Here is a 25491-nt window from a genome sequence, read left to right on the forward strand (position 1 = left end):
ATGTAACCCTAAAGCCTGTGTTCCACATCCATAGCCAGGAGGAAAGCTGCTGACTAAACAAAAGGAAGAAGCTTGCCCTTACATATATGTAGAGACATCATCTGAATATGACTATAGATGCAAATGTTACAATATTGTACCTATCTTCACGAATTATTAACAAAATGGGCATAAATTTCAAGGAGTCGAAGGCTATAGATACAATACTGTATTTGATATTTTAGATGATGAGGTACATCATTTGATAATAAATCTAGTTATTGATATCTAAAAACCAATTTGCCATAATAATAAACATTTCATGATAAAACAAAATCAAATGGGTGACATAAATTCATTCATTAGTATCCATAAATGAATTATCGATATCATATAACGAATAAATAGTAAAAAAGCGCCCTATATATTGTTCTTTGTGGATTGTATTAAGTAACGCGATTGCATCACGGTTATAGTGTTAATTGCTAGTCTTTTTTCTGCACCATCATTTCTTTCATCTTATGAAAAACTGTTTAAAAAATGGCAACTTATAATTAACCAAGGTAATAATATTTACCCGACCTGCGTTTATTTATCTCTCTGTCATTATATTGGTTGACATGTGTCTACTTTTAAGTGTACATACTTATGCCATACATCGTACTGATTAAGGAATGACATATCATCGTGAGATATATGTACTCCATACACATGCAGCACAACGATACTTTGATTCTATAACACAGAAAATCGTTACCCCAAGTTACTGTGTAACGGTTCACCCCTTGTTTTTAGACGTGTCATTCAGACAAATAAGTCAGGTGTGACAGTTATCACAATCTCACTGGTTATAAAGATTTGATACATGCCGACTGACACTCTTGATGGGTCAGTGATTAAGACAACAGATCAATACACACGCTTCCTATTCAGTATGTACGTATGATTACATGGCTGTGTGTATGCATGGTATGTATGGCTGTATGTATGATTAAATGTATGTAAATTATGTATGTGTATTTATGTGTGTGCAGAAGGCCGAGGTATTCCCGGGAAAGAAGCCTACTCTCGCAGTTGGTCACTAGAGCTGAAACTACTCGCAGATCTTTTTTTGAAAAGGCGAATGGAGCAGAGTAAGCTTAGGGATTATCGCCTGTTGTGTGAAAACAATGCTTCAGAAAGATCGACGTCCTGTCCCTATGAACAAACCTACAGATTACGGATTGAACGTTAAAAGTGTCTGTCAGGTTTCTTAATGCTTAATTACTTTTGCTGGAGAATATGTTTCTTGTACAAACGTTATAAAACATGTTAACATAAAAATATATGAATGTTGAAGCTGGGCTTCACTTCAGTTTTCCTTTATTTAGCAAGCCCCTCATACTGAAAAACAGCCTAACTGTTTATATTACTATATCCTGCTATGCTTTACATCTAACAAAGCTATATATTACTAATATATTAGGGATTAATTTTATCTATACATGTATTTAAAATTGTCTCCCTCTGTAACAAAATCCATATGTTCTAGTATTATATTTGATATATCCATAATAACAAAAGTACATCATTTATAATTTATAGTCAACATATATACCTATAAATCTTTACTATACTCAATAATGTAATGTAATGTGATACATTTAAATGTAAGTAGCATATAACCGTTGAAATTAAATGGTCTACAAGAAGATGAATTTCTCATAATAGAAGGTCCATAAGGGTATATAGTATTTCGTAATGAAAAAATAGTTCTCTTGATATTCAATACTGGACATTTCCCCACACCCCACTTTTTGTTTGTTTATGGTAAAAGTCAATAAGAGGAGGTTTGGTGGGGGACTGGTAGAGGTTTGTACTCCAAACTAGCAACACCTCTCCAGCCTTCCAAGCCACCAAACCTCCAGCCACCAAGCCACTCACACCCAGCAAAGCCTCCCAAGCCAGCATAGTTTCACTGATAGCCAGCAAAAGGAGGAACCTCCGGTAATTATCAAAGCACACACACATCCTCACCAAGCTCACCTAACTTAAATCACACCCAAGCCCATAAACTCAAAAACTTAAACCTCCCAACCAAACAAACTACTTTCTCCAAACCCTTACAAAAACAAACTAAAACCCTAAACACATTTCAACAACACACTAGTCCACGCTATCCTTCCCTAAAACAAACACCCATCCAAACTCCACTCACTTACTACTATTCACTCCATACAAACTCACTCACTACATCCTCTCACCTCGTCTCAACACCAGCAACATGTCCGACACTCGCCACATCATTCAGGTAGACATCCACCAAACCGACTCACCTACACCTCGGAAACACACAACACTTCCAAGTGGGCAATCGACGTACTCATACCCGATGAATTCGGCTCAAAAACCCTAGTTGCCTCCCCCACCAAAACAGCCGATTTGCCCACTCCAACAACCAACCCCCCCAAAAGGAAACTGGACACCTCCAATACCACACCTTCACCCTCCATCTCTCCTGCATCCTTCCAAACTTTCGCTCTCTACTTCTGCGCAACCGGCCCCATAAAGGTACCCTCCAAATCGCTAACAGCAAATAAAATAGGGATATGGTTCAAACAGAAAAAAAATCCACTTTGACAAAATTAAACAGGCAAACAAAGGATTCCAAATAATCTTCCTAAACTAGGACTCATTCAACGCAGCTAAAAAATCATGCAAATATTTCAATTTACAGTAACCCACCAAACCCCTAACTGGCAGCTTTTCACTAGAGGAGTAATTAGGGTTAATCCAAAAGAAACTACCGAAGACCTGGAAATGTACACTAAAGAGGCAAACCAAAACCAAGACATGTATCCCCAACCTAAAATCGCTAGCACCCGTAGAATTACTTCAAACAGAAATGGTAAAATAACCCCTACTCCAAACTTCAACAAATCCACTAAATACCCAGAGGCCTCTAAGCATATCTCCTTCAGAGCGGCCACTAAACTAGAAGTAAAACCATACAAAAACGAGTTAAACAACGATCAAACTGTCTTCAATACAATTACACAGGCAATCAATGCACATACCAAAAATCTAAATGCAAAAAATGTGCGCAAACTGACTGCCCAGGGACATGCACACCCTGGTGCATACACTGTAAAAGAAATAAACACTCCTCACTCTCCAACCAATGCCCACACAGACACACCCTAACACAACAGGCCAACAAACACATCAACATAGACACGGCCAAACTACAAACTAAAAGACAAACACTGCATACACCTCACACAAACCAACCTCTCCTATATCCACACCTCAACCTAACAACATCCCCCACACACACCAAATCATACTACCAGACTCTCTATGGGGAGATACCCCGCAAGAAGCACACCCCACACTCAAAACACACATCCCTCACACCCTCCACACACACCCTCCACAATTCTCCCCCTTACTACCACCAAACACTACATCACCACCTGCACGCAAATCAAATCGCAACCCCACCACCACAACACAACCAAACACCATACACACCACAGCCCCCATGGCAGCTACAACCAAACCCAAGCAAGCACAACCCGAAAACTCAGACAGCAGGGAAACCACAGACAGACCCAACATACAAACACAACCAAGCACGCAAACCACCCCCATGGAGTGTGAGGAAACCAAACCTAATCAAACCGAAGAAAATGATTTCTCAACCACAGAGGACATTAATGAGATCACCCACTCAGCTCCCCCCAAAACTAGATATGCTAAACACAGACCTCAACCACTATCAAACAACAAACTAAATAACTTAACTCTCCTATTCGCCTACATGCTTAAAGAAATAAACCCAAATGCTAGCTCTAAATCCTTCCACACAGTAGCACACCGGCTAAAATTAACAACACTCAATTACGATACCTTTAACCTAGCCCTAAAGGTAGCAACCGAAAGTCTAAAACCTAAATCTAAACCTAAACTAAACCACCAACCACTCAGCCCCAAATAATGGAAGGTCTAAATATATTTCAGTGGCATGCCTATGGACTCAACTCCCACGGCTATCAACTAAAAGCATAATTTAAACAAGATAAAGGCCCACATATTGCTTGTATTCTGGAGACTAAATTCTCTAAAAAAAAATCCAAATTCAAACTACCAAACTATAACAGATCGAGACAAACCCAAAACAGAAAGAGCAGCAGAAGGACTAATAATACTTATCAGGGAAGATATAAACTACAAGGAAATTAAAATAAACACACCAAACCTAGTAAGCTAACGGCATTCAAATAACATTAAATAACCAAAAGATAAATATCATCAATATATACCACTGGGTAGAACAAAAAATCCAACCTGAGGATCTAAACAAACTTCTCCAAATAGACAACAAACCAACTATATTCCTAGGAGACTTTAACGCCCACCATCCTACCTGGAGCATAGATGATTAAAGAGATAATCATGGCAAACTAATCTCCGAATGGATAGAAACAAATGACCTGGTACTCTTAAATAATAACCAACCCACTAGGTACGATAAGATAAACCAAAAAATGTCGGCTATCGACCTAACTATTTGCACCGCAGATCTAGCCCAAAGTACCCAATGGGAAGTACACGATGACCCACTAGGTAGTGATCACTTCCCCATAAACATAACCATAGGAAATACAAACGTACCAATCCAAACAGAAAACCAAGAACCAAAATTCCAGTATAACAAAGCTAATTGGGACCAATTCCAAGACATCTGTAATGAGGCTAACTTAAATGAAATAGAAAATAATGATCCAGAAACCTACTGCAAAAACCTAACAGACTATATAATAAACGCAGCTAAAACCTCCATCCCCTTCAAAACATCTAAAACAGGCAAACCCACGGTACCATGGTGGAATGAGGAAATAGAGCTAACTAGACGGAAACGTAAATCAGCCTTCAATAAAGCAAAACGCGACTACAAACATCTAAACATAGCCAACGAACTAAACCACCAGATTAAAAAACTAGTCAAAATAGCAAAAAGCAAAGACTGGAAAAAATTCTGCGAAGGTATAAATAACCGTACAGATGCCAGAACGGTCTGGCGCAAAATCCACACCATTAGAGGCTAAAACGACATAAAAAAAAACTAACATTAACAATTCAACCAACCCCGCCGAAAAGGCAAACAATCTCGCCAACCATTTTTCGTCCGTAAGCAGTAACAACAATTTCAGCCAAAAATTCCAAGATAAACTTAAAACAGAAAACAAACCCGAAAAAAGAACCAAACAATAACAACCTAGAAATAAACCTCACACAAACCAACCTCTCCTACCCACACCTCAACCTAACAACATCCCCCACACACACCAAATCATACTACCAGACTCTCTATGGGGAGATACCCCGCAAGAAGCACACCCCACACTCAAAACACACATCCCTCACACCCTCCACACACACCCTCCACAATTCTCCCCCTTACTACCACCAAACACTACATCACCACCTGCACGCAAATCAAATCGCAACCCCACTACCACAACACAACCAAACACCATACACACCACAGCCCCCATGGCAGCTACAACCAAACCCAAGCAAGCACAACCCGAAAACTCAGACAGCAGGGAAACCACAGACAGACCCAACATACAAACACAACCAAGCACGCAAACCACCCCCATGGAGTGTGAGGAAACCAAACCTAATCAAACCGTAGAAAATGATTTCTCAACCACAGAGGACATTAATGAGATCACCCACTCAGCTCCCCCCAAAACTAGATATGCTAAACACAGACCTCAACCACTATCAAACAACAAACTAAATAACTTAACTCTCCTATTCGCCTACATGCTTAAAGAAATAAACCCAAATGCTAGCTCTAAATCCTTCCACACAGTAGCACACCGGCTAAAATTAACAACACTCAATTACGATACCTTTAACCTAGCCCTAAAGGTAGCAACCGAAAGTCTAAAACCTAAATCTAAACCTAAACTAAACCACCAACCACTCAGCCCCAAATAATGGAAGGTCTAAATATATTTCAGTGGCATGCCTATGGACTCAACTCCCACGGCTATCAACTAAAAGCATAATTTAAACAAGATAAAGGCCCACATATTGCTTGTATTCTGGAGACTAAATTCTCTAAAAAAAAATCCAAATTCAAACTACCAAACTATAACAGATCGAGACAAACCCAAAACAGAAAGAGCAGCAGAAGGACTAATAATACTTATCAGGGAAGATATAAACTACAAGGAAATTAAAATAAACACACCAAACCTAGTAAGCTAACGGCATTCAAATAACATTAAATAACCAAAAGATAAATATCATCAATATATACCACTGGGTAGAACAAAAAATCCAACCTGAGGATCTAAACAAACTTCTCCAAATAGACAACAAACCAACTATATTCCTAGGAGACTTTAACGCCCACCATCCTACCTGGAGCATAGATGATTAAAGAGATAATCATGGCAAACTAATCTCCGAATGGATAGAAACAAACGACCTGGTACTCTTAAATAATAACCAACCCACTAGGTACGATAAGATAAACCAAAAAATGTCAAACAACAAACTAAATAACTTAACTCTCCTACTCGCCTACATGCTTAAAGAAATAAACCCAAATGCTAGCTCTAAATCCTTCCACACAGTAGCACACCGGCTAAAATTAACAACACTCAATTACGATACCTTTAACCTAGCCCTAAAGGTAGCAACCGAAGCCAACCACTTTTCGTCCATAAGCAGTAACAACAATTTCAGCCAAAAATTCCAAGATAAACTTAAAACAGAAAAAAAAAAACCCGAAAAAAGAACCAAACAATAACAACCTAGAAATAAACCAAACCTACACTATGGAGGAGCTCCTCTACCTAATTCAAAAGAGGAAGGGCACAGCCCCAGGATTAGACCTAACTTCTTACCAAATAATTAAAAAAAACTCCCCCCTAAACTACTCTAGACACTACTCAAACTATACAATCTCATCTACCTAAACGGACAAGTACCTACTCCCTGGAAACAGGCCCTAGTCATACCAATCCCTAAACCAAACAAACCAGCTAATCAAGCTAACTCATATAGACCAATATCCCTAACTTCAAACTTATGTAAAGTAATGGAATCAATGGCTAAAAATAGATAAACCCAGATCAAAGTGGTTTCACTCCTGGCAGCTCAATCCTAGATAACCTCGCCCGACTAGAGCAGGATATTAAGACAGGACAACTCAACAAACAATATACCACAGGCATCTTCTTAGACTTCTCTAAAGCTTTCGACATGGTATGGCACGACGGGCTAATACAAAAACTTAAAAAAATAGGACTCAAAGGTCAGATAATAAACTACATCCAGGACTTCCTAAACAATCGTAAAATAACTGTGGGTATAGACCAAAGACTATCAGACCAATGTCCCCTAGAAAATGGCTCTCCCCAGGGCAGTATCCTCAGCCCAACCCTCTTCAATATAATGATAAATGATCTATTCAAGGGCCTATCCCCTAAAGTAAACACATCAAAATTCATGGATGATGGAGCCATCTGGATCTGCACTAAAAGCATCAAAATGGCCAAACATTTACTCCAAAAATCTCTAAACAAAATACAACAATGGGCTGACAAATGGGGCTTCTCCCTTAACTCAGAAAAAACAACAGGAATAGTATTTAAACATAAAAAAAAATGAAACCCACCTCTCCAATCCTCCAGCTAAACAACCAAACAATCAAATTTCAAAAACAACCAAATTCTTAGGACTAATTTTCAATGAACATCTCTCCTGGGATACTCACATCCAAAACCTAACAACTAAATGCAGTAAAGACCTAAACACACTAAAATGCCTAACTGGCTCTAACTGGGGGGCCTCCAAAGATACCCTCCTCTCACTCTACATATCACTAATCAGATCAAAACTAGACTACGGCTGCGCCATATACAACACCCTAAACAACTCTCTATCTAAAAAGCTAGACTCAATATATCAGGCTCTAAAACTAATTACAGGGACCCAACATGGTACTTCCTACACTTCAGGCCCTAACAGGAGAAATGCCACTAAGTCTATGTAGGGAACAGCTAAGCATAAATTTCTGGGCCGCGTCCCAATCAAACCCTCTCATCCAAAACCTAATAAACAAAAACATCAGTCCCAAGAACCAAGCTCTAGCTCGTAAACACCCCCTACTTACCCCAATATCCCAAACGATGACAAACTACCTAAACGAACACCAAATAAACAATCTCAAACAAAACTGCAAACAATCAAATATCTTCACCCAAAAACTTAAAATACCCAAAATAGACACAACACTAGCTAGCCAAATGAACAAACAAACCGACCCAAACATAGCTAAAACCACCACACTAGCATACATACACGAAAATTGGCCAAATTGGTGTCACATATACACGGACGAATCTTTAGATCCGATCTCCAAACACACAGGTTTTGGAGTCCATACCACACAACCAACTAAAACCACACAGTCCTTCCAACTGCTAAACAATCAATCAAGATTCACGGCAGAACTAATGGGCATGGCTTCAGCCCTCCATAATCAAGAATCCAAAAACCACAAAAAAAATCCTAATACATGTACTTACTGACTCTTAAGTAGACTGCAAGCCCTCCAAAAGAAAAACACCAAAAACCGACCTAAATTATTAAATCAAATACTTAAAAGCTCCAACGACCTAACTAAGGCAGGCAAACAAATAACATTCTTATGGATCCCTGCCCACGTAGGAATATACGGTAATGAAAATGCCGATAAAGCAGCTAAATTATCCCTCAAAATACCTGAAAAAAGCTTAAACTTACCCATCTCAAAATCAGAAATCAAAAGTGTATAACCTATATCTAAATTCAAATAGCCAAATCAAAAAAGTACTCAGAAAACCACTAACCAAACCAAAAATTCTCCATCCATCAAATAAAATGACAGAGTAATCACTTAACTACAAACAGGACACACCAACCTAAATAACCACCTCAAAAAAAATTAAAAAACACACTACAGGTAACTGCCCACACTGCAAACAACTAGAAACCCCAGAACACGCACTCATACACTGCACACACTACCTAACACACCGAACCACACTAAAACCACCCTCAATCTAAATAAGGCTCTTACCCGAGAAGCAATACTAAACCCACAAAATAAACTAGAAAACTTCGAGGCCTTAGGCATGTTGTTAATCAAAACGGAACTAAAACATCGCATTTAAAAACCCAATAAACTACCAAATCAAAATCACATAAATAAACAAACAACCACCACACCCAACTCCCTTAGCTCTCCTCCCAAACCCCATCGGCATCTATTCCAAATCTCAAAATTCCAAAAATCTATATAAGCAACCCCTAAAGCCCTCTCCTGGGTTGCAAACACCACTTTCGCCCCTTTCGGAAACACATTAAAACGCCTGGCCAGGCCCGTGTGCAAAATATGCATCAGTCGGAAAGTGCACGTAAAATATCCAAAGTAAGAAAGTTAGTAAGTAAGGGACTGGATGTTTCTTTTCAGAGGGTGTTATTCTGGCATTAACCACTATTTACTGGAGGATATTGGAAATGAATATAGACTGTCATGTTGTCTGACTACAGATAGGATTTGTTATCTTAACAATCACTGGGGGTTTCACATTAGAGGTGATTTTTACAAATGCCTGAATGATCCTGCTGAGTATTGGTGCTTAGTGATGTCAAATGGAACATTTTATTATTAGAGGACATTGGTAGTGAAAACTTAATACCATCTATACAGGATATCCTCAGGATTTTTAGCCCTTTCTTTCTCTGTGTGTAATTCTGATGGAAAGAAGTCACTCAACCAGTTTATGCATTCCACGGTAAACAAAGATCAGACTTGGTTAGAATCCGGGTTTATCCCCGACAACTTCCCACTGGTGACATTGTAGTGAACTTGGGAAGTGATGATGCTTTTTTCATATTCATATTATTATAATCTGTCAAACTGTACCTAAATGTGCGTGTGTTAAATCATAAAATTCAAAGGGACTGTTCCCTACACCCATCAATATCATAATGAATGAACATAAGTTTATTGTATGGATTATATAAAGCTCTCACTAAGTATATGTTTTACATGCATAAAAGATGGGATTAAGGGAGAAAGGAAATATTTTCCTGAACGTGATGGATTTGACAGATGGATTTGACATTCAACAGGCTCATTACCTTGTGATCATGTTAACATTTTTCGAAAAAGAGACGATATTTAAAGTGAACTACATTGGAAAATGAGAGAAGAAATTAATAGTCAATGTTTTTATCATAAAAACGCTCTGTTCAGTAAACTCCAGTTGTTATTTTAGTACTTTCAAGAGGAATGCCAAACCTTCTCTTATTCCGTTATGATATATAATGTCAAAGTGAAAGCAAAAAAACATTATCGTGCAACAAAGCATTTTCCATGGACTTGTTTATTTGCTATTTTGATATACATGTGTTCAGATTGATGGAAAAATATACAATATCAACTATAAATTTCTTCCGTGTTGGAATGCATGTAGTACTTGCATATTGGCTCCCCAGTTCTCATAATGCTTCATATGAAAGCAAAATTGTGTGTATAATTAACATTATCTCTAATGTCAGTGACTGATTTCAAACCGCATGTCTTGGTGTTACACAGCCAGTGTCCCAACTCTCGTGTATCTACATTAATGTTTCGCCCTCACGATCTTACGTTATAACATTTCAGGTCATAGACATCCTCTTATACACAGCAGATGCGTTCTGGTCATATTACCTTTCGGCTCCATAGTATGTACTGTCTTCAAATTGACTTTATTAGTCTTCAGATGTTAGGTCCAGCACACACAAACAGGACCGTTTTGCCTATATAAGGAATGTAGCAGGCAGTGGGTATGCCAGTTGGCTAACTTACTGTTGGTAATATCCGTTTTCTTTTAGGAAATTAGAGGATAGTTAGTAACAAAAATATACGATACACAACGCATATTTGCACAACTATCACAAAACCATTTCACACTGACACCGCGTCAAACCCCGCGGTAGACTGGACACAGTTATGTGCTCAACAATTAGATAACCCCTACCAACAGGGTGGGGATGGTGGTTCAAAGCGAAACAGACAACCCTGTCTGTTGTCTAATAAATGCTGGACGGCGCCTTTGATCTTGCCTCTAACCATGCATGAAGTAGGAGTAAACCATGATCAGGAGGGCCTGGAAATAAACAAGATTCTTTCTTGTTGCATATCAAGGTACCAATTCATCGGTCACGGGGTTTTCTTATGTATATGTGCCCAGTGTATCCACAATTAACTAGCTGGAATGTTTCTATATCTACAAAAATGTATATGCGTCAGTGTGGTTTATCAACACATGTATGATCCTTATACGCGCTTGGAGTGCCAGACTGAAATTGAACATAATGATAGCGTCAGCAGGGATAATAGAGGTCATAAGACGTGGCATATGAAGATCATACATAAATATGTTTAAGTTACATAGGCAGCAGGCTAGATTATTTACAGCAAAACAGTTCAAATATTGCGTTCAATAAAAGAAAAAGTTTTTTAACACTCTTATTTTTGTACTATTAAACAAACTGTGGACTTTGAAGACATTTTCGCTTATTGTAATAACATCAAAGTAAAAATCATATCTTTCTCTGAAATTCACGGGCATAGTTGCTGTCAAACATAAGAACGTAATCAGGGCGGCCAGCTTTGACTTGTCATGTGCCTGAAGGTGAGTTTAAACATGTCAAAAGTGATTGACCCTACTATATAGGGTCATTTACTCCAACGTTCTATCTGTCAATCGTCTTAACAGGACCATAACGTTTGTTATATATATCGACGACCTGTCTCTATGTCTTATACCCCTATCACACCAAACTAGTTCTCAATACGTTCGTAAAAATGTTGTCGAACGGGCTCCACCTGTATATGAACGTAGTGGACGTAGTAGTTACTATTGACAGTCTTTTTACGAACGTCATGGACGGGCTCAGACAGGGAGGGTGCTCTAGAACGTTGAGTCTGCTCAAAATTTTATCCCATCCATCCCGTTCTGCAATTAGTCGGATTGACAATGTACTCAAAACAAACGGTGTGTACGTGTGCACACCGACCGGGTCGACTTCTCTTTGGAGGCATGATGTTTACAGTTTGGATCCCTGAACTTGAATGAAGACTGACAACATCGTGCTCGGTATCCATAGGAGTTGGGCCACGCATTTGGGACGAGATGAGGACATACTGCGAACGAGTTGGTCGGGTTAAGAATTAGTTAGGACTGGCTTGACGTATTGTGAACGGGGTAGAACGAGGTTGAACTGGTTAAGAACGGGTTCAGAACAGCTACGGACGTGCTCCAACTGCTTCGAAACGTTGTCGGGATGAGGTGAACGGGCACTTTTACACGATCTGAACTGGATACAAACGGACTGCAGACTGGCTAAGAACGAGATAGACGTATTGAGGACTGCTTATAAACAAACTAGCATCGTAATTTACGCCAAACTACTTGTTCTACCGTGATCACAGCCCGTTCTAGTATTTTGTCTAGAACGGGGTAGAACAGGATAGAACTACTTTGGTGTGATGGTAGCATTAAGTTTTTAATCGGTAACTGCGGTCCAAATTTATTAACTTATTCATCTTTTGTTGCAAACTTGACTGATTTGTTTACACAATAAAAATTTTAATTGATCATGCATTAACGAGGCAGTCAAGTACCTGTAAAAGAAATATAAAAGCAGTCATGTTACATGTAGTCCCAAAAGCTGGCAAATATTTCGCCGCAATATAACTGAAAAAATGCTGATGTGACGTGACATATAAACTTACCCACAGACAATACATTTTTCCAGAGAGTGTAGCACAATTTTATCAAAGTTTTATTTACAATTTGAAAAACTATAATAATATGAATATTAAAATTCATCATCACTTTTCAAGTTTACTAAAATGTCACCAGTTGGAAGATGTCACAGATAAACAAGGATTCTAACTAAGTTTGATCATCACAGGTTTATCCCCAATTTGCCAGCACAATGCAGAGGATTAACAGTTACTGAGAGAGAGCATGGTTTTACGCCGCTTTTAGCAGTTACTGTGTTTATACAAGCACAGAAGTCATGCCAAAATGCTCACAGTAGTTAGTGAGTAAACTCAACTGAGAATTATACAAGTATCCATCACAACCTTTGAAAGCTAACATGTGAATAAACTCAGTTCACTGAAATTTAAATAATTAAGGCACTTGCAGTGACCAATTAACAAGTAATCAGTGAGATAGTATAGAAATACTGGGAATGCTAAACAACTCCATTGTAAATATACAAATGCACCTGTGAATGGTCAAAGTTTTAAATACCGAGTGAAACAAAGACGAGGTGCCAGCCTACACTGCATGTCCAACCTCCATCAACACCTCTAGTGATCTTTTCACGATTCCAAACTGTCACCTTTGGTATCCCCAACAATACTCACCATGGTCATTGGGCAAATGTAAAAATCACAAACCCTAACGAGATTCTGTCTACATGGTCACACCCGGTGATTGTGAAGATCTAAAATTCTATTAACAGTGAGACAAAATGGCTGTTCATATTCATTTCCAATATCCTCTTAGAATTAGTGATAAATGTTTAGTCCCACACAAAACTTTCTCTTAATAATTCTACAAAATACCAAACAGAAAGTGGGGTGTCGGAAAATGGGACAAATTGTACTATCTAAAGCATAAATTTGGCGAACGAAAAACGTTATATTTGCAGTCACCCTGAATGAAACATGGGCAAAACTTAAAGGGGCACAGATCTAACGCAATTCCCCGGGACTGGTTGTTTGTTGCCTTTGTTATTGTTTTTTCCCAGTGAGTACCCGGATGTACAGCAGAAATCTAGACTAGTTCGCGACCTCTGCTGCGCAATTCGTAAGCGCATAAGTCACTTTTATGAGTAGTAGTAATAAGGGCGTATGGTCACATTGATCAACAAAATGAAATACAGTTTTCGAGATAATAAGGAAATGTAGGTATCTTTGTGGGTAGCATCGGTAATGGTGACGAAGTTTTGTTAAGTCACTTGCTTGGTAATTTTGCGATTTTCGTTGACACTTTCTTGACTTGCAACACAAAGCAATATTTCACCTGAGCATTGCTTTTTTTATAGTGTGTATATTTTTTTAACTTTTGATCGTCTTAATCAATCTGGACAGATTTTTTAGTCAAAATGACTGAAATATTTACACATTTTATAAATTGCCTGAGAGAATCACATTTTACAAATTGACGGTAATATATACACGCTTACAAAGGAAAAGACCTGTCAAAAAACGTCTATCGCTCATTGAAGAATTTCCCAACCAAGACGTAGAGAAACAAGAACGAATCGGTACAAATGAAGGAAAACAAAATGCAAATATCATAATTACAACCTACCAAATTTATGTGTATAAATTTTAGGCAGCTTACCTGTTCGAGGAATGTATCCGTGAATATCCACACAAAGGAACAATATCCCACTCGTCTGCAGCTGTACAAAGAAACTTATTCGATGTCACGTGTCTCAGTAACAATCAAATATTTAAAAGATATATATCGTTTCGGGATATAACCCGTGTTCGTTTCTCAACTGATCACTTGGATTGTTTCAGGTATTTTACATAGGTGTCAAGTCTCAATGGTCGGCTGAGAAAGCCCTTTTTTCATAACATCCACGGTTCCTAAAAAATCCATTGAGTGATAGATAACAATGAGCAATCAATCAACGTATTATCAGTTAACCCTTTGAACAAAGTATGTTGTTTTTACATCGGCACTTCACGCCATGATATGAGTGTATTCCCTTTGTTTTAGTAAACCTAGACATGTAAACACTCACTCTTGACATATCCACTGTGCAAGATAACACTGATTAATCAATCAACGTATTTTCTGTTAATCCTTTGATGACTAGGACTGATTTACAAAAAAAAGTAAATCAAATGATCATTCATCTCTTGCTGGGCTGCCACGTGCATATTACATAATACACATTTCACCTCACTTCAAACCTGGATTTAGATTGAATAATTACCCTAGACACAATAAATGCCAAATGGGAACCTTTGTCAGGTAATCTAAGTGGTGCTACCACTTATTGTACCTGTAATAAATTCATTAACTGAGCATCAAGTGAATGACGACAAATACACAAGTGTAGGGTTATACGAGAAAACGTGGATGACAACAAGGGAGTAGTAATCGTATTATCGACGCAAGCCAAAATCCGAAAAGGCTTTCACTGCATAGATACTTTTTTTAGTATTAAACTATAACCATCTGGGGTATTTCTAAATGACGACATCCGATGAGCTCCCTTGTTCTTTTTGTCTGTTTGTTTAGGCTGAAGAAATTAATTAACGTGCGCCCTTTGTCGAAATCTTTATGGATCACAGTTAACCAATCAGTGTTTATGCAAAAATGCGTAAAAGAAATATTGCCTCCAGCCTCCAAGTTTATTTAGCTGTCTTTGCAGACGGTAGCCCAGTCTCTGGTCACGCTCAGTTGCGTTGCGTATCATCCGGATACTCACCGGGGAAAAAAACAATAACAAAGGCAACAACCAGTCCGGGGAATTGCGTTAGATCAGTGCCCCTTTAAAACGAATATATCTTCACAATCCACAAACAATGACTTCATTAATGGCGAGCATTTACCAACCCGCGACAACTCGTGTCAACTCGGGGATTCCCTTAGCAATAAACTAAGTGTGTTTATAAGTGAGTTTGTTCTACTGTCAGGTAGCCACAATGGCTAGACTGGACCCTCGTGGAATGGTTCATGCCATAAAAGTCCAGCAACCGAACACTAATGAAGACTGGCCGACTTTGTGTTCATGGTCTGGTGAACACAGGTCAATGACCGCTCATTAACTCAAGATTCACATCTCACTGTTTTGATTTATCTCACTATCCATTTGATATATTTTCCAACTTCAACTGAAACCCTATCCCGTGTTACACGCATGTACAACAAGTGACTCACGCGTGCTCAACGTAGTCAGTGGAATGATTCATCAAGGAAAATTATCTGGACGCCCTGACTGTGATAGTTATGAATGGTTCGGAGATCATGTGACCTCATAGACACAATGAATTTTTTCCCCTGAAAAGTGCTCGATCATCGCCACACGCAGTGTATCGAAATCCCATCTCTTGGAGAGCAATAGTTAGTGCAGTTAACATTAATTGTATCTTTAATTCCTCCCAAATTCTACTACAAGTCAGGGTTACCTCCTGCTCAAAAAACTTGTACACTATATGCCTAATCACCCTGTATCAAAGCTGTCTAATATCCTTTTACGTCCCCATTTCATTTTTGAGACCATCCCTATACCCTTTTGTTTTATGTATCACACCTATAGTATACTTGATGGTATGAATTGAAAACCTAATAGCTTGGGCAGTTCGGTAATTCACCCTATCTAAATTCATAAATGGTTTCCCTCTATTTCTCTGAAGTGTAAAGAACTTGTATACATTTCCCAGTACAGACTACATATCGTGTACCATGGTTATGGCTATGCAAGTGTAATGTAACATGCATCATGCGAGCAATGTTAACAAAACAAACTCAGTGTCAGTTTGTCATTTTAGTAGATGCACATCTAGAATTTTCTCAAAATGATTTTTGTGTGTGGATTAGATCTTTTATGAAGACTATTACTATCATTATAACGGAGTCATGTGCGCATATTTCTATACTCGTTTCAGACTGCCATCATTGGACTTAGAATAAATGTAAACTTGCTGTTTTTGTTTTGACTCCTGTTAACTTGTCGATAGGAGCTTGTGACTGAAATACTTCAAACCAGGGGTCCGGAAAATATAAAATCCCAAACAGACATTTGCATTTAGGCAAAGCCCCCTTCAAATAGCATATTAATATTATATAATTGACACATCTACAATAAAAATTAATATCATCTTAAAATTATATACGTTTATTTCTGTTATGATATCAATTTGTTCACGTAGTGAACGGTCAGTCTTCTAATTAATACTCATGAGTTGTGTCTGCTCAAGTGTATGCGTTGTTTCATTTGGATCGAGACTATATCCCATAGTATACCACTGGTAGGTCGATCGGTAGTTACTCGATATTTCAATAAAAACAGTCTGTGAAAAATTATATCCTTTTTTAACAGGCAAAAAGCAGTTTTCTAGCATTTCCGACAGTGTTTTAGCATATCTGATTTCAATACCTCAAAACAAGCATGATCAAGGAATCCCAAATGCTAAAACATAAAGCCACAATAATATGGTGTTGTGGATATTTTATACAACCTGTTGTTACTGAGCACAATGGTATCTATATGCTGACATATGATAGGCTCAAGAAGCCAAGCATTCTTTATTTTGAATGGGTGGTCAAAGTTCGCTCCACCTGATGTGACCTATCGAGTAGTAGTCAGATCTTGACACAGAGAGGTATCGTATCGGAATAAAGATCTGATCTCAATGAGATTGATTTTAAAGTATCTTTTCTGTAATTGTAAACATGATATAGATTCATTTTGGTTAACCTGGCTGCAACAAAGTTTTCATGATAAACAAGAGTTGTCAGAAGATGACAAATCTCCCCCAGATCCCACAAATTTAAAAGAACAAAGCATCTGATTGTAACAGCAAGTCCTACAAGAGAGATCTGTCCAACTTGATAAGAGTATTCCAATCTAATCTTCCTGTCCATATGCAAGAGTAGGTATTGAGCTATCCAAAACAATGCCATGGAATTGGGATTCAGAACTTCGTGTTTGTATTACAGGACTTTTTTTTGCAGAGATTTTGTGGAGTTCGTGGACTTTATACAATAATTGAAATTCTGTCAAGAATTAAAAGCACCAGTTTTTCAATTTGGTCATTGTGTGTACATACTGAAGAAACACACGTCCCTGTGAATTGAGTCAAAGTCAAACTTGTTGCCATGAAAATGGGAAAAATAGAAGTTCTAAAATCCCTAAATAGCAAAAGGCACCAGTTGACAACCTGATCTTTGCGTGTGCAAAGGAATATGATCTGGACAAACCCTTCATGATGAACAAAGTCAAAGTCAAACTCATTGCCATGGAATAAAAAAAACCTAAAAATTCCAAAAATTCTCTACCAGTTGACAACTTTGTCTTTGTGTGTGCAGAGTTTCATAAAGGGATTCCAATCCTTTTTAGACATATGATACAGACAAAAAATGATTTCAGATTGACAGATGGAATGATGGACAGACAGCTGATTACTATATCCCCCTGTATTACAAACCGGAGGAATAGAAGTAAAGATATATTTATTCAAAAATATTGCCATGTCACTGTAGCTCACCTGGATATGTACTCAACTGCTTGAAATATCAACATTAAAAAAAGTTCTGCATAAATACTCAAATATACTGGACAAGATTATTGTATTAGCAATACCACCTATTGGGACATCTGGGATACAACTGATTCTCAGCAACCTTTGCTGACCTGGAGGTCAGGCTCAGAAACTTGGTTGAAAGCATGTCATTGCACCCAAAGTGGCCTGCTGCTCATAATAGTAATCCCTTGATTGTCTGGTACATGCAGCCGTGGCCATATAGCTGGAATACTGCTGAGTGCGGCATTAAACAACAAACACACACACATACCTGTTTCCTTGTTGGAAATTCCATTTACAAGCCTTTACTCCATTCTAGATTTAATTTGTCTCCATGGAGCAGTGTCAAATATCAATGAAGGGCAGCCAGCATGAGAATTCATTAAATAATGCTGTGTCGCCTTCCTGGGTATAACCTTTGACCCTTTGGATTCCATGTCGGATCTTTTGTAAGACTTATATACAGACTCAGATTATGATCCTCAACAGGATTATGAACATATTTATTCCTTCACGGAATTGTTGTAGCAATTACAGCACCATCATGCCAGCATTGCAACCCAAAACTGAAGAGAATTAGTGCAGATGCTAGATTACTTGGGTCGCCATGCCCCAACTCCAACATCCCATGTCCTCCATATGCTCCTGTGGCTAGGTGGATCACATCAAGTTCTTGACAAGGCATAAGACTCTCTTTGAAGATGAAACCTGATGGCTGTCTTCCACTACCTTGCCCTTCAACGGGTGTCAAGATTTTCTCATTGCAGCTAAGTATGCAATAGATATATTTGCTTAAACAAGCAGGGTTGTCACTGAAATTCGCCATATCATTTCTACTTAAGTTTTTATGGAACACATGTAACACATGTGGTTTCACCTTAGGCAAGTGACTTTATTTGTAATAATTTGTAAGGCTACCCAGATGGATGATATGGTCTAGCACATCACAGGCAACTAGTGTAGTACACCATCCAATGGGCTGAGAATAAAGATAAAGACTGATCCATAGACCATCAATATGTTAGCGATTTGAGCATACACCTTGTGTATGGAATCAAAGAGCCTGTCAGGAAGAAATTCTCCTGAGACACTTTTCACACTGGATCTGGTCCCTAAGTCTGCTTGAGCAGCTCTTAAGAAGCAGATGTCAGCAATTTTAAGCCTTTTTTTATTCCCATCTATCAGCGCTATCAGAGGAGTCAGTGGCAATCACCATCTTATAAGTAATGGCAAATAAGTGATTCTAGACATATATATATGTCATGGCTACATGATAATTAGTCTTTGGAATTAATGTTCATTCATTCATGATTGTCCTGAATCTATCACTATGACAATGCCTGCAGAAATCAAACAATAGTTGTCACTGTGGATTATTTAAAGAATACTACTTACATAATATCATTGCCAGGAATCCTGTATTTCAGCTGCTATCACACTCATAACATCTTCAGATATTCAACAGAAGTCCTTTTCAATGTCAACTATCTATAATTAGTAGCAAGTAATATTATCTTGCCTCCCAAAATTCATGCGCATGTGTGATATGGGAAAATACCTCACTATTTCCAACATCAGATATGCAGATTGTTTCTTGGGGAAATGGTAGGGATTACTCCTGATGTAATAGAGGTAGTATTCTTTGACTTATTTACAATGATAAGTATTTTTGATAATTCTATCCAATACAAAACTCTATTACATCAGTTCCAGAATATTCCAGAGGGATGGTGGGTTTTGACATCTAGTAATACTAGTTAACAGTATACTGAATTTGAAAAGAAAATTAGGTTTTTCACTTAAATCGAGTATTTTGGGGGTACCTAATGGTTAAATTTTTTATCCCATTTTCGTTGCTTTGACCAATATTAGGTATGCATTTAACTGAATCACCTCAATGGACCCAATTTTGGAATAACTATGGTATTTTGGAACTGTCAGCTCCATGGTCTTAGTAGTTTCAGAAGCAATGTTGAAAAGTGAAATAATGACAACCAGATGGAGAACCAGATGGAGAACCAGAAGGATAGACCACAGACAACATGCCACAGCATAAGCTCAATTGACAGGTCAGGTGAGTTAAAACACGAAATAAGTGATGCAAACATTGAGGCCCATGACCCATGACTTTCAGGCCAGGGCCACATTCAACAAAGCGATCTAAGACTACCAGTTGTCAGACTTTCATTTTTGTGGAAGCCTCGGTGGCTGAGTGGGTTAGATCGCTGACTTATTGTGTTGGCGATTAGGTGCCTCACTCTGGCAAGTGTGGGTTCGAATCCCAGATGGGACTCAACCCAAAAAAGGTACGAGAATCTGTACTTTACTAAGAAAGTGTTATCCCAAATATAACATATGTTACATTTGACCACTTTCTAAATGGCATTGTGTATTCATAGCTTTCGGCCATGGGAGCTGTGCCAATTTACACTTGTCAGAGTGGTACTCTCAAAGTACGTGATCTAGACTACCAGTTGTCGGACTTTCATTTTTGTGGAAGCCTCGATGGCTGAGTGGATTAGATCGCTGACTTTGTGTGCTGGCGATTAGGTGCCTCACTCTGGCAAGTGTGGGTTCGAATCCCGGACGGGACTCAACCCCAAAAAGTACGAGAATCTGTACTTTACTAAGAAAGTGTTATCCCAAATATAACATATGTTACATTTGACCACTTTCTAAATGGCATTGTGTATTCATAGCTTTCGGCCATGGGAGCTGTGCCAATTTACACTTGTCAGAGTGGTACTCAAAGTACGTGATCTAGACAACCAGTTGTCGGACTTTCATTTTTGTGGAAGCCTCGATGGCTGAGTGGATTAGATCGCTGACTTTGTGTGCTGGCGACTAGGTGCCTCACTCTGGCAAGTGTGGGTTCGAATCCCGGACGGGACTCAACCAAAAATGTATGAGAATCTGTACTTTACTAAGAAAGTGTTATCCCAAATATAACATATGTTACATTTGACCACTTTCTAAATGGCATTGTGTATTCAAAGCGATCCTAACTAGAATCAATTTTAGTGACTAACAGTGATTTTAAAAAACATCTTTCCAAAAGTTACACCGGTTACACAAAGCGTTCTTTGGGCGATTGTAACTTTACAAGTTCTTAAGTAGCCAATCTTCAGCCATGAACATACGAAAGTTTCCCTTAGAGTGGCCTCCCTTCGTCAGGTTTAGCAGACAACACATGATCAAAAAATGGCAAAAATCCCAGTTCTGTCGGCGTCAAACGCTTTTGGCGCAGCAATTTCACAGCAAGTGAGATCACTGTTCTGGTTGATAAGATGGATGTTCACCCCACAACCTAATAATTGTATTACATTTTAACAAAACTGAAAACCTCAAACCTTTAATAAGAAACCAGCTGCTTACCCAGTTTCAAGTTGACAGTGCTCAAGGGTAGGTTCTACTCACTCTGTCTTTCCTGGAAAATGCTTCTCCAAATAATCCATTTCTGGACATTCTTTTTTCTCTCTGTTTGGCCGTATGAGCATGGCTTTCAAATGTTCCTTTTCTAGATATAATTTGACATTGTTCTTGTGGAAAATTGTGACAATGAATATTCCAAGCAAAAGTCCTTGTTTGTTGTGATTTTCCATCTTGCTGTTGGCATTCAGTTGATTCAGTAGAGGGATAACATAGTCCTCAAGAACCTAAAATAAAACAAAGAGGCTTTGTAGTTCTTGTGAATGTGTTAGAATATTTGCAAATTTAGAGTCAGTAAGTGGATTTGGTTTTGATATATTAAAATCTGGGAAAATATATCTGTGTATAATATGCCAGTATTTTCTTTTGTATCATCTCAGGCTGTCAGCATAAATCACGAAATTTTACGATCTTTCAACTCTTTTACCAAAATTATATTCTAATAAGAGCCCCCTATTTCTAATTTTAAGACTGCCCTGGGGGGTTATTACGTGGAATACGATATTCAGGTTCCAAGAATGAGAAAGACAAAAAACTCATCTGTAGAAACCGTAAAAAGTCAATCATCATGAAGTTGACGCAAGGCACGACCGTTTTGACGGTGTCCCAATTCCACTATCAACCGCTGCCTTGAGCATGTGAAGAGTAATGGTTTAAAGATTCTCTTATGGATATTGTCAATCTTATCCTCAGTATAATTCGATCCTGCGGAAGGATCGATGACTTGAACAAAGCATCAAATGGGATACCAAACAAATAATGTCTGCGTCTTAGAGCATACGGACAAGTTTGTTTGTAGAACTAATTGATTGGAGACCATTTTCAAATTGGTTAAAAGTTGTGCTTGAATAGTTTGCTTTTAATCAAAACCATGAGGTCTTCATAGTATGATGTCCTATGCAAAAACACACAAGCTGTGTCCTAGTAGTGTAAAGGGGTTTTCAAGATCACTCTATAGCAGTGACTCACCCATAGAAAACACAAGTATAACCTCCAGACACTGACATGTGTGTCTCAGGACAGACAAATACAGACTAAGGTAATCTGCGACCCACCAAAGCATCTGATTGGAAAAACAAGTCCTACAAGAGCGATCTGTCCAAATTGATGAGAGTATTCCTATCTCATCTGTCTGTCCGTATTCAAGAGTTGTTATTGACCTCTGGAATGGTGGTAATCTCACTTTTTTTCTGTGTGTTCTAGCGTCAACATCTATAGTAATAGTAGTAACGATCTAGCACTTTGTAGTAAGTCACATTAATCTAAGATTATTCTAATAGTTTTCCATAATAACAGACAATAAGTAGATATTAATCGCTGCTTCTGGAGTGACGATTGCATGGACATGAGTATAACTGGTGCTTGGTGTTTGTGAGGTCAAAATGGGGTCTCCCTCTACTCCCGGGTGCAAGAAGTGTGGCTGTTTCATTATCATAGGAGATCCTCATCTTAATCGCACGAAGTGCAGAGGCACATCTTGCACTGAGGACAAGAGATGTGAGAAGTGCGCCAACACATATAAGGAGACCTTCATCAAGAGGCTCTGACCAAAGCTAAGAGGCGAGAGGCAGCCAAGAAGAAGCTTGAGGTTATCACAGCCAAGAAATCGCAATCCATCACAGTTTCTCCCACTCCAGTTGATCAATCATCTCCTGCACTCTCTATGAGTCTTATTCAACAACTCTTCAAAGAACAGCAAGAGATGATGAAGAATATGTTTGAGGCTAGGCTCTCAGCCCTTGACAAAGAAATGGAGAATGTGAAAGAGATAGCTCTGGCAAAGAAGAATTCCCGAGACCAGGTGGTTGCCACCTGTCAAATCAAAAGATACGTCCATAGGGCCTTCTCCAGCTGACCAGCCAGCTGAACCGTCCGACCAGCTGGGTATAAGCCGTAAGACAATACCGTATGGGCACCACACGGTATCCATGGACCAGCCGTCCAGACAGCTGACCAGCCAGCAGGCCGTTAAGACACCGTATGGTAGTCGCACAGACTCCATGGGCCAGCCGCTCATGTCAACCCAGCCGACCGACCACCCGTCCAGCCAGCCAACCAACGAACTCCATGCCGACCATCCAGCCACTCGGCTTACTGTATGATCTCTATCAGCCGGCTGCTCCCAAGCCAGCGGCACGGACTACATGGGATCGTCCAACCAAACATTCAACCGACTAGTCCGCAGACCCTGAAGATAACTACCGTATGGGTACCGTTACATACGGACCATCGCAAGCCGGACTATCAGAATCTAATCATACCAGAATCCTGGACATTAGAGGACGACGGACCCCACAGGGTAGACTACCATGATTAACCACCTCCACAGGAGCTACCCACGGTCACTCGGAGGCAGAAATGGCCTATACCTTATGCCTATACTCCAACCTCCTGTGACACAGAATGAGCCGCCCCAGATGCCGGAATATGAAGGATGTCATGTTCCTACATCGTCTCAACACATTCATCAGACATTGCCTTGGCCTAGCTACGCAGGCAAGGTAGTAGAACAGATGTCCGATAGTCTACACAAGCTCAGACATGACGAATGACTACCCTTGCCTCCATTGAAGCGGAAGTTCTTTATGATGCACAAGGCTCCACTTCCGGATTTTCCTGCTATGCAACCCTAACACTAATGTCTTGTTACCTCCATCGCGGATTAAGGATCTGACATTGGTTTCCAGATACTCAGTGGACATTGGTGCTTACATTAACTGGTTTGTCGCCAGAATCAGACACATCATTCCACCATTACAGTCATCTTATGAAGGTATATAGCCGGAGATATGCCCATGACAATTAGGACTGATCAAGTCGGACTCATCCATAGCCTTCTAGATATTACAGTCAGGATGCAAGAAGACCTACTCTCTGGATGTCTTGACAATTATTAAGGCTACAGCGTCAACAACTCACATCACTCATCCATAGCCTTCTAGATATTACAGTCAGGATGCAAGAAGACCTACTCTCTGGATGTCTTTACAATTATTAAGGCTACAGCGTCAACAACTCACATCTAAAATCTGCTCCAGAGCTGTCTCTAACCAAACCAAGAGGTTGATAATGTCACAACCCATATGAGCTCCCACGACACTCAACGGGAATAGGGACATGAGATAGATGAAGTCAGACAAGATACTACGGAATGATTCCAAACATCAACTATCAACCTAGCTGCCAAAACCCATGGATCTTCCCATCCCTTGAAGCATTCTTGGGACCACAAAGCTTCATAATCTAAACAGAAAGAAGTTTGTACCCTCTGGGAAGGATTCTTTCCAACCGAGTCGGGGGTACGACTAGTAACAATCTTCTCAGGAATCTTTTCACCAGCCAGGTTACAAGAAAGTAGGATACAATCACAGTGGAAGATCTGGAGGCAGAGGCGAATGCAGGTTCTGACTTCCCTGCCACCCTCTCTGACGTTATGAACCTTTCGAGCTGGTTATGTCTTATGGACTGCAATTTACACCTAAATGATAATCACCCTAAAGATCCTCAACAAAAGATAACTGGTACCTCAGCCCAAATCCAGATGGAATCTGTACAGAAGACAGGAGACTGGCTTATCAGCATTGATTTACAAGATGCCTCTCTTCACGTTCCGATAGGCCCATCTATGCCTTGAGATTAATGGTCGACATTACGAGTTCTATGTCTTACCATTCAGGATATCAAAAGCCCCT

At 39.2% G+C, this 25491-nt stretch overlaps 1 protein-coding gene across 1 annotated transcript in view; it reads right to left on the bottom strand.

Annotated features, from left to right (window-relative positions):
- The window catches only part of LOC139473602 (E3 ubiquitin-protein ligase rnf213-alpha-like), a 351622-nt gene that overhangs the window by 272208 nt on the left and 53923 nt on the right, over window positions 1-25491 (bottom strand). Inside the window, exon 7 of the mRNA XM_071256275.1 lies at window positions 21788-22026. Coding sequence (XP_071112376.1) covers window positions 21788-22026 — 239 coding nt within the window. The remainder of the gene's footprint in view (window positions 1-21787; window positions 22027-25491) is intronic.

The sequence above is a fragment of the Haliotis cracherodii genome, unplaced genomic scaffold, assembly GCF_022045235.1.
Source record: "Haliotis cracherodii isolate W230 unplaced genomic scaffold, xgHalCrac1.p SCAF_3, whole genome shotgun sequence".
In the NCBI taxonomy this organism is placed as follows: Eukaryota; Metazoa; Mollusca; class Gastropoda; order Lepetellida; family Haliotidae; genus Haliotis; species Haliotis cracherodii.